Source organism: Lactuca saligna, chromosome 7 (assembly GCF_052625555.1).
Source record: "Lactuca saligna cultivar CGN05327 chromosome 7, ASM5262555v1, whole genome shotgun sequence".
Lineage (NCBI taxonomy): Eukaryota > Viridiplantae > Streptophyta > Magnoliopsida > Asterales > Asteraceae > Lactuca > Lactuca saligna.
This window is the reverse complement of record NC_136423.1, coordinates 56,048,363-56,060,171: the sequence shown is the minus strand read 5'-3', so window position 1 is coordinate 56,060,171 and position 11,809 is coordinate 56,048,363. Positions and strand designations below refer to the sequence as shown.

Sequence of the window (11,809 nt, the reverse complement as noted above, 5' to 3'; positions counted from 1 at the left end):
CCCCATGATAGTCTGGAGCCCCGCATGCCCTGAACTCCCTGAACGTAAGTGTGCGCGACCCCATCACGGCCGCCATCTCAGCACGGAAAGTACTCAATCTCTCATCCATCAGCTCTAAAATACCCTCCTTGATCGAACCGAAGATCACAGGAGTCTGCTCTAGTATGATGCGGGTAACCTCAGAAGAAAGGAACTCCCTAGTCTGCTCATTCATCTGCCCGGCCTCCGGGCCTGATCCCGATCCTGATCCCCCTCCGGCATCTGAACTGCCGGCTGCTGGCCTCGGATGCAAAACTACCATTCTGAAACATATCATAACAACATCAGAACACTGAAATATCTCAAGGGATCATGATACTACTACTAGCTTCCTGGTCTTGTCTTGGCCTTCCTTAATTCGAGTACGGATCTTCTGCTTTCAGTAGTATGGGCCCCTACTATCTTCCACATCTATCCGTACTTTCCTCAAGAACTGCCTTGACTCCACCAAGTCACTTCTACTACTGCCATTCTCTGCTACTCTCATCCTAGGCTTGCCCTAGGGAAACTTCAAGCTCAACGCGACTGGTCAGCTGCTGTAGGTCTCCTCATAATGCCAGTTAGCCACCACCTAGACACCATCACATGTGATGAGGATCAGATAATCCTTCAAGTAAAAGATCCGTCCCTACAACGGTTGGACTCAAACAAGAGCTGCGCAATAGGGCCAGTTCCAGCACTCTGGGATTATTCAAACCTGATTACATGTGGTGTGACGTGTTCACCTAATGGCTAACTCCCAGTACTCCGAGCCCCACCAAGCACGAAGCAAGCAGCATTCGGACAAGGGAAACAGACTCAGGCAAAACTATTCTTATAACAAGAAACAGCACTAGCATAGGATGCTAAGCTCATACTATCAGGCATAACCTAAACAGGCTATCCTACTGCTGTCTACTCAATTCTAGCATGCAATACTCATAAAGCTGTAACACATAAGCAGGCACATAAGGCATTCTCCTAGATCCTTAGCCCTATACTAGCATGCTGTTCTACTGAAACTGAAACTGAACAAATAACTTGTATGGGTAATTTGGGAGTACTTACTTGAGCTCGGTTGACCGCATGCACACACCTCTATCTTGTTAAAAACAATTCTTTCTTTCTAAGTGCTTTCAAAATTCTTTTTTTGTAAAACATTTTTATTTTACTAAAATCTTTTATTTCCCTTAGTTTGAGTTCAGATACACCCGGAAGTGTATCCGAATCCCTCAAACCAGGGCTCTGATACCAACTTGAAACGACCCAAAAATTTTCGTTTTTCCATATAATCAAAACCATAATATAAGTATCATAACATAAAACATACGCGATGTATCCCCAAAGCATAATAAAATATTGTGCGGAAAACTGTATCATACTACATCAATCCAAAACATCAAGAGACATCCCCAGGATAAAAGCTATGTTGTGGTGTGTGCGATGCTGTCACCCCGAGCTCTTCCCTTTGCTTGCGGAAGTACCTGAAACCAAACTGAAACTGTAAGCACGAAGCTTAGTGAGCTCCCCCAAACTACCACATACCATACAATAACATATAAACACATATTGGGCCTTGCCCACTGCATCGGGCCGAAGCCCAGAAACTGCATCGGACCGAAGTCCGGAACTGATTGGGACCTTGTCCCATGCATCAGACCGAAGTCCGGAACTAACTGCATCGGACCGAAGTTCGGAACTGACTGCATCGGACCAAAGTCCGGAACTGACTGGGACCTTGTCCCCTGCATCGGACCGAAGTCCGGAACTAACTGCATCGGACCGAAGTCCGGAACTGGCTGGGACCTTGTCCCCTGCATCGGACCGAAGTCCGGAACTGACTGACTGAACATGGCATAGCATAACACATCAACTAGCATAACACATATACGACATGCTACATCGGGCCGTGGCCCGAAACACATAATACTTAACACATGAAACATAGCACACAAATCCTGTTCGAGCCACGAAGGCATCGAACATACTATCTACTGTATCGGACCTAAATCCGGATACTACTGCTAACTGAACGGGCCGGCATTGTGGCCTTAGACCCGTTCCTACTGGAAGGAAACTCACCTCGTAAGCTGGCTGCTGAGTGTGTGGCTCGGAAAGCTAACGGCGGCTGCTCCTGAATCTCCTCGGCTACAAGTCCATAAACACACTCAATCAAATACTAAACACTGCGCTTGGGGTAAAATGACTCTTTTACCCTCGGTCAAAGTCAATTATCTTTTGGGCTGACTCGCCGAGTTGGGCCACCCAACTCGCCGAGTCCCACTCTCCTTTTCACTCTTACTCACTGCTACTCGTCGAGTCTGGCATCAACTCGACGAGTACCCTCTTGATCCAAGAACTCAGACAATCTTCATCCGACTCGCCGAGTCGTATGAACAGACTCGGCGAGTTGTTCTTGATCCCAAGAAGATTGCCTTGGACTCGCCGAGTTGATGAACAACTCGCCGAGTCCCTCCATCACTGAGTTCACCCTCAACTCGCTGAGTCCACTCTCTAACTCACCTCGTCCACTCGACACTGATAAAACTGAAGAACTCGGGACTCGCCGAGTTGCCGCCATGCAACTGATTTTTACTTGATTTTGTTTGAATCCAACACATACAATTGATAGATCTGGGTCCAATAAGCTGATTTACCACGTAAAGTTTCCAACTTTACGTGCACAACCTCATGAATAAGGGAAATAAGACTAAAAGATGCATAAAATGGGTAGATCTATGGTTATCATGCAATATAACTCCAAAAAGACAGTAGATCTGGGCTCTACAACACCCCAACATTCAGATCCATAGATATATCGACTTAATAAGACGTTCATGCAAGGGTAAGGCTTGGAACAAGCATCAACTAGCTCTTAGGAGAGCTCTAATGGAAGTTTAAAGCATATAACAAGATGGAACTCCGAAAATACCTCAATTAACTCTGATTTGGCCTTGGATCTTTGCACTACAACACTTCTCCTTGCTTCTTCCTTCTTCTCCTTCTTCACACCTTCACAAAATGGCACCAAAACACATATAAGCTCTTCAAGGGGGAATTAGGGTTCTCTCACTGTGTTCTCAGGGTGAGGGAGGCGAGAATGGGGGCTATAAGGTGGTATAAATAGTGGGCAACCCGGGGATTTTAGGGTTTCACCCAGACAGATGGACTCGCCGAGTCAGGGATATGGACTCGCCAAGTCCCCGGCTCACGCATGCCCTCAGGCGCGACCCTACTCGGCGAGTCAGGCTAGAACTCGCCGAGTCCCTCTTGAAAACTCGCTATAATTACCAATAAATCAACATACCGGGAACGGGTCGTTACAAATTTACATTATATAAGTTCCAAAATAATTCAAAACTAAACAAAAACAATCAGACCAATCCACTAGCAACTCTAATGAATATCAATCTGGTATGACAGTTATGCTTGGTTTGTGATAATGGTTTGGTGAACGGGTAGGCAAGGTTCTCTTATGATGATACTCTGCTCACTATGGTGTCTCCTTCTTAAACAAGCTCTTGAGATAGTGGTACTTTCTCAGTATATGTCTTGAGCGCTTATACGATATGGGTTCTTTAGTTAAGGTGACTTCACCTTCATTATCACAGAAGATCTCAACACAACCATCAATGCTAGGACAATACTGAGATCAGTGATGAACTTCTTCAGTTACATAGCCTCCTTTACAGCTTCATCAACTGCATTATAATTAGACTTTGTCGCAGAATCCGCCACTTTATCTTGGTTGGAACTTCTCCAAGCTACCGGTCCCCCTCATTCATCAAGAACACGAATCCAAATTGTGATCGAGAATCATCTCTATCGACCTAGAAACTATCATCAATATAAGCCTTTACACTGAGCTCCTCCATATCACCATAGACCAAGAAACACACCATTCATCTTCTTTGGATACTTAAGAATGTTCTTGACTGCGATCCAATTATTTTCACCAGGGTTGACTTGATAACGACTCGTCATACTCAAGGAACACGATACATTAGGCCTAGTATATATCATGGTGTACATGATCGATCATATAGCAGAAGTATATGAGACTCGACTCATTTTCTCTAGTTCATCACTAGAGCTTGGACACTAATATATGCTCAATGTCACACCATGTTGCATAGGCACAAACCCTTTCTTAGAGTCTTGCATCTTGAATTTCTTCTAGTTTTTATCTATATATGTATGTTGGCTCAATCCAGTGAGTCACCTAGATCTATCCCTATAGGTTTTTATACCTAGTATGTATGTTGCATCTCCCAATTCTTTATTAGGAAACATTTCCCAAACCAAGTTTTTACACTTTGTAAAGTTGGGTCATTGTTTCATATGAGTAATATATCATCAACATACATAATAAGGGAAACAACAAGACTCCCACTAGCTCTAAGATACACACATGATTCATAGTCGTTTCTTGAAAAATCAAACTCTTTGACTTTCTCATCGAAGCAAAGATTTCAGCTGTCAGATGCTTGTTTAAGTTCATAAATTAACTTCTCAAGCTTACACATTTTATTTAAATATGTGGACTGTACAAAATCTTATGGTTGTGCCTTGTACACATCTCTATCAAATTTAGGTTAAAGAACACGGTTTTTACATCCATTTGTCATTTTTTATAAGCATGAAATGTTGTTATGGCAAGCAATATCCTAATAGATTTTATTATTACTATTGGCGAAAATGTTTCCTCATAATCAATTTCTTAAGGCTAAATATAACTCTTCGCAACGAGTCGAACTTATCAATTTGATTCATGTTTGGAGTGTTATTCCACATATCCTATACCAAGTTGATTCATTTTTGCCTCTTCTTCAAATCAAGCAACAAACCCAACATAACTCAAATTTGTTACATGCGAGGAAATCATATTATTCAGATAATCTATCCTTGTCATTATTAGAGGTGTCTCACACACATTAACCAATCATAAATATGTATATGTACAACTCTAGTTATTTCATGGTGCTTTACCAAAATATTAGCAATACATCAACTTTGAAGCAAATCTTATCATTCAACACACTTCATATACCAATTTATGCTACTTTAAAATTGCTTCATGGACCCATCTACTTAAGGATTTCATTCTTAATTCCAACCATTGTCAAACATTACCTATTTAAGCATTATACTTTCATCATAACTACTTGCACAAGCATTGAAGTGCATTCTTCATATCTCTTATCTCTTATATTTCATTATAACTAATAACTTCAAGCATTTCTTCTTTGAATTTGATTTCTAATTAGAATTCCCTTTTATTTTGGCCACTTTACATAATTGACATTGTCCTTTGTCCATTACATTCATCTAGACCATAAACTCACCATCGCACAATCAATCGCATCTTTCAAGACTTATTTTTTCGTGTTAGTGTCATTAATGATAACTTTAAGACAAATTTTAACAAAAAAAAAAAACAAGATTCAATAGATTTAAACCAAATTTAAACATGTTCTTAAATTTCTCAAAATCCCACAAAACATCCAACCCAACACAACTTATAAGAACGTATATAAGCAATAATTTTACTCGTCTTCTTGGCTCCTCAACCTTGCTAATTTGTTAGTAACCACAACATCCAACTGTGCTGCTTTTTCCACTATATCCTTCCTTTTTCTTGTAGATACATTGTGTGCAATTTCAGCACAATATGTCCTAAATCAAATCAACATAATTACATATAACATTATTAAGAGGGTATTTTACACATTTGATTATTACAAAAAGGAAAGCATATTAGTCAAAGTAAACATACCTATTGTGCATCATGAGGACTTCCAATTCTTTTGCATTGTGAACAACAAACTTTTTGAAGCCATTTGGAAGATAGTGGCGAGTTTTTTTATCAGATCCATAACCAATGTTGGGCATAAGAGTTACTCCTTTAAACTTCCTCCTAACCCTTGAATCAATACCCTTGGGTCTACGCCAGTTTTCCTGCAACAAAAAGATTATAAATTTGAAGGCAGAAAACAAGTTTTTGAAACCATTTGAAAGAAAAATCTCTTTCTTTTGCATTTAGTATAATCAGATGATTCTACAAATACATACCTTAACGCAGATTTTCCAGTCACTGTGTGGCCTTTTGAATTTCTTGACTCTCTTCTTGACAATCTCCTTATCCAGCTTAGGAACAGCCATTGTGTTCTTCAAATAAGAAAAAGAAAGATGGTTAATTGTCTACTTTTGGGAGTTAAATCGATTTGTATATGTTACGAGGCATTCGATTTCAACTTAATGATGCGATTTGTTCGCCTGATCATCGCTATTGTGATAGATTTCTATGATAATTAGGCACTTTCTTCCTTCTTTAAAGAATCAATTAGCGTTCGGGTAACATATGAGTGTGCAGTAATTTTCGCAGATTAAATGGAGCATACTTGAATTGTTGAACCATAAATGTTGAAGCATGTAAACCGTACATCGGAGACACTAAAATGAAGAGAATTAAACCTTATAAACAGTGAAATTTGGTTAAGCTTGAGGTTATATAAACGCCAAATTCAACGACTATTGTGCTAAATTGTACAAGAAGAAGAAAAGAAAGAGAACAGACAATGCCCTGATTCAAGGATTATCGTACTAAATTCTAAAAAAAAAAAAAAGAAACAGTGGCAATTAAACAATTGTGTATGTATGTTCGAGATCAAATGACTAATAAAAGATGGAAGCTTTGAAACCTGCTGTTGAGTTAGTGCTGTGAAGACGACGATGGAGTAAAGGCGACAGGGAGCTCCTACGCCTTGGAAATTTTTTAGGGTTTTAAGGGTGTGTGATCGTAAATGGGCCGAGTCCTGATATTTGGGTCCTATATTACACTGTTTGGGCCCAGTTTTCATGTCATACTTACACGAATAGATTTTACACCTCGACAAACTACAATTTTTTTGAGGTTATTGTCCAATAAATAGTTGTTTTTCTCTTTAAATGTCATTTTATTTAACTTTTATAGTCTAGGTGTTGAACCTCGAGGTGCATAAATAGATTGGTTTCAGATCGGGATGGAAATAGGTTAAAATAAGATTTGTTAAAAGAAGAATATTGGGACCGGTGCTAAGAAAATATTAACTTGTTTCGAGCGGCCCAAAATGAGTCCCAAAATATAGACAATTCAAAAATCAATATGAAAAGAAAAAAATTGTTTGATTTAATTTAGAACTTAATTATTTAAGCAAAAATTTGTCATACATTTATCCATGAACATGGATAAAAAATCAATACATATCAATGAAAGGTAAACAAGCAACAAGTTGTGTTAGTTTTTTCTGGATGGCAAAACAAATTCTTTTGAAAACAATAGTTATGGATCTACGAAATATAACATTAGTATGTACGACCCGTTGGACTCTGTTAAGGAGTTTCATCGCCTCTGGTGCAAGAAAACCAAAGGTATCAAATACAAAATGTATAAACACATGTTGGTTTTGAATGCAAGCATTCTCGTGCTTTGCTACTTTGCACGCAACGACTTTCAAAATAGCATGTCCCGTTGTGAAACCCCTGCTCCTCAAACCAATGAGAGAGGAGAACCCAGTAAGATCCACCCAAGTGTGCTTCTCTCCTACCCATCCAAAGACCAAAATGTCAGCCAAATTGAGTGTGGATCTTCCATCCATGGGGTCCGTCAAAAAGTTCACATGCACTTCTATCTTCACATAAATATCAGTAGGCTGGTAGACATCAAAGAGAACATCCCTAACCACATCATGTCAGTATTAAAAGTCAGGGATCTCTCTACGATGAAACGTATGTTCCCAAAGGTGTTCAAACATGCCTTGTGAAAAACCGGGCATATCTCGTCAATCGGGAATAGATGAATCATGAGGTTGTATTAAAGGATAATATGGTATTCCACAAGAGACATATGTTGGTTGAGGCCATCAATAAGAATAGTTAGCAGAAAATTTTGAGCATGAGGTGCTCGAAGACGCTCAAAAATTGCTTGATGTCCAATAGTCATGTCCAAGTCGACTTTCATATCTCTGACGATTTTGTTAAAATGGAATATCTCAATGCTTTTTGGAATTTAGGGGGTGTCCTTATTAGTGAAACCGCTACAGTCGAATCCCAGAATTGTAGTCAAATCCCAAAATCGTATCGCGAAGACGCGTCAAAGCACAAATGTAATCAGATTCCACACCATATATACCACTTTCATGTAAGATGTGCTCTTGTAAAGTCTAAGATTGGGTCCGCAAGGCTACAAATGCATAAGTTGAAACCTTGTATGTTGAGTACAAACCCAAACCACCAAAACAAAGAGGTAAAGAAGCCAGACGCCACGAGATGTCTCCAAAAGAAGGGGTCTCCACAAACCATCATATCCTCGATAGACCCACGCAATCCTTTGTCAAAGAACAAAGTTGCCTCATCCATGTGTACAGGTTGACATGTCCTTAAACCAAAGAAAAGTATTTCAATATACATGATTGAAGCAAAAGGATCTCACTTTGCGGGTCACTTGGTTGTGGAAGAAGACTCATCAAATCAACAATATTGACAGCTCTCTTCATGGCCAACCCGCTAATAAACATCGCGTCTCTACTAACCCCCCCCCCCCCCAAGGAGCTTCACCCCTAACGACGGTCTCCTTATATTTGTTGAGAATAAATCAGCACAAAGCTTCCTACCATTAAAAAATCATCGTTTTCTTAATATTAAACTGAATACCCAAGCTTGGACCATTCACCCAAATAATGTTAAACACTCTAGCCAACTCCTCTGTATCCCCAATGATAGTCCCATCATATAGATACCAATAATGGAGAAGAAGCTTGTAATTGTCTCTAATTTTATGCACTAGCAGGTGCAAAATAATGGCAAAATGAAGAGGTCGCAAAGGGTTGCTTTACTACACCTTGTAACGTCTGTAGATTCGGGCTAGTCAATTTAAAGATAATAACCGTGAAAAATAACTTTTTGATAGAAGATTATTCAGCATAAATAATATTAACCAAATCCGTACATTTAAATAACGTTGAAATCCGACTTATAACGAATAAGTTATGACCCGTCGAAGTTTTGCGGTTAAACCGACACGGCTCCGCGTATCATAAAAAGTAAATTTTTACAAAATACCTTTTAGCCTTAGTGATCTAAACAAAATTCATAATAGACATTAAAACAAGAACATACATATAGAGAACGTCCAAATCTGACTTGGTTAAAGGAAGTCATGATTTTTCTAAGATTCAATGTAGCAGTATACATACAGTAAATCGAATTTTAGATGGATCGATTATTAACCGACACAACCTAAATAGGAATTTAACATCTCGTTAATAGAAGCTCAATGATATAAAGACAGCCGAAAACGGACGTCGGATGACAAAGTTAACGGACTTTAACTTCTAAGTTTGTTAAAATATAACTTTAAAAATAATATCAAAATTAGCCGACAGAGTCTAAACGAAAGTTATAGATCACGTCGCTACTTACGCGTGGATATAAAGAACATCAAAAACAGAACTCGTATGCGAAAGTTACATAAATATAATTAATTTTTGGATTAAACCCCGGAGTGACGCGTGGCAATATATGGGCCACTACTTCTTCCCCATGGCCTAGAACGAGATCGTGACACCAAGACACAGTACACCCAGCGTAGCTCGAAGGACACCCAACATACTACTGTTTACCCATTAAGCCCAACGTAATTCTTGAGTACGCCTCGCGTACTCAAGCGCTAACAGCTATAAATAGAGTTCATTTCTCGCTCTTTTCTTCATACCTTATCATCCATTTTTCTCCCAAACACCCCAAAGCCTCTATTCCTTTCCCTCGCACCTCCTAGGTTTTAGTAGTGAGTCCTGGAGAACTAAAAGGCCCCGAGAAGAATAGCTTCGGCTCAAAATTTCTGTCCGCGCAGAGCCTGGTTTCTCGCTAAACCCCCATGTAATTGAGTTATTCTTACCGTACTTTAAGTATAACTTATGTTTAAGTTCATTATCATTATTATGAACCTATAAACACGATTTATCAGTAATTCGAAGTCATTATATTGATTGATCTACTTACGAGGATGATATCTAGGCTGAATTTAGTGAGGTGTTTAAAGTGGGATTTCCAAACAGTATACTTCGTATACCAAACGGACCCTATCTCCGATATGATCCTACCTGGTTGATCCTTACTTGATAGATCATGGAAATAAACTTTGAGTTAATGATAAATCTAGATTAATAATTAGACTCAATAAATATTAGACTAAAACTTAGTGATAATAATACTAAGTTACGTCGATAGAAAAGACAGTTGCTAGAAGCGAAGCGCTGTCCGAATTTCGAGTCGTCACTTTAACGAGTGAGTGCATAGTTACTTTTATCTTATTCATAGATATGAAGTATTTAATATTAATACATGTTATACGTGCTTATTATTTGTGTTCATGATATCTATCCTAGATAAATGATTTATAAATGCTTTACTTGATTTATATTGTATATGTATTTCTATACCTATAAATATATTAGGTAAATATGAGTAGATGAAAGATGATGTTCATGATGAGAGATGAAAGATGATATAGATGTTGAGAGGGGTAAGATGATGATAAACATTGACTTTAAAGTTGATCCAATCATCTAGTAGAGTATAGATGATGACCATGGACTAATCTAGACAGTTTAGTGGAGTGCTAGCAGGCTCGCAACCTGTAGGTGTTTTTAAATGACGTGTTCACCATATGTACTCTAAAATCTCTGATAGTTGTGGACTTAGTGCCTTATGAACGGACATTGGTAGCTATGGACTTAGTGTCTAGTGGATAGCATTGACAGAAATGCCTAACAGATAACATCGACAACTGTCACACCCCCAAACCAGAATGGCGGAAACATTCAGGGGTGGATGACTTCATGTAGTATCATAATAGTTGAGTAAATAGTATAGAACGCAAACACAATCATCATAAATATAATTTAAAAAGTTACATTTTTTATTATATTACATGTTTCAAAAGAAATTACATTATGATGATATAATAAGTTTGAAATTGACGCCTTAGCATCCCTTCCCCAAAAGGTGTCGTTTACATGTATTACTGAATCCCTGAGAAATACAAGTAGTTTTGAAAAAGTGTCAACAATTAAGTTGGTGAGTTCATAAGCGTTTTTATATAAGAATTATATGTGTTTTTGTATAAAGTAACTAAGTTTGTATCTAGAAAATCCAATATTTTCTATAAATGAATAGTGGTTTTAAAAGTTCCCAAAATTGAAAATGCATAAGTATTTTCCATACCTAAAATAGTGTAAGTAGATTTATATATGTATATATAATCACTAAGGTGTTTGTTAGCGCTGTAAATCAAAATGTTTTAATACTCCATGGGAGTTTTATAACCATGCTATCGACCCAGACTGCCTGTAACAACGTTCTTCAGGCGTTGAAGTGTTATGACATTTGTCACCCCAAACCTGCTAGTCTAACTGTAGCTAACAATTTAGGTGTGAGATTGTCAGTCCCGTATAGATCTATACACAAGTATCACGCTCTCCCTACAAGAGACTATGGTTTATAATACAAGACTTGAAATGCGTACTTGAAAGTACGTGAAGTCAAACGTCTCACAAAAGTTAGTATCAATAGATTTACAAATGAAAAGTCCATTTTTCTTGTAACTGTAAGTATTCCATTTTCATAGTGTTTATAAAGTGTAAAATATCATGCATATCTCGTAAACTATACCTATTATAGTTTTTCAAAAGTGTGTTTTGTTTGAATGATAAACCTTAGTGTATTACCAACTTTGCGTGTAAAGTATAACATT

At 38.2% G+C, this 11,809-nt stretch overlaps 1 protein-coding gene across 1 annotated transcript; it reads right to left on the bottom strand.

The window, feature by feature from the left end:
• Window positions 1–5,445: 5,445 nt before the first annotated feature.
• LOC145007539 (large ribosomal subunit protein eL32z-like) lies at window positions 5,446–6,893 on the bottom strand. The gene is made up of 4 exons (XM_078966452.1): window positions 6,720–6,893; window positions 6,091–6,186; window positions 5,795–5,976; window positions 5,446–5,694 (listed from the first exon to the last, which is right to left on the bottom strand). Exons 1-4 carry the CDS (start codon window positions 6,876–6,878, stop codon window positions 5,565–5,567), a joined length of 567 nt encoding a protein of 188 aa, XP_078822578.1. The 5' UTR covers window positions 6,879–6,893; the 3' UTR covers window positions 5,446–5,564.
• Between the last annotated feature and the right edge of the window lie 4,916 nt (window positions 6,894–11,809).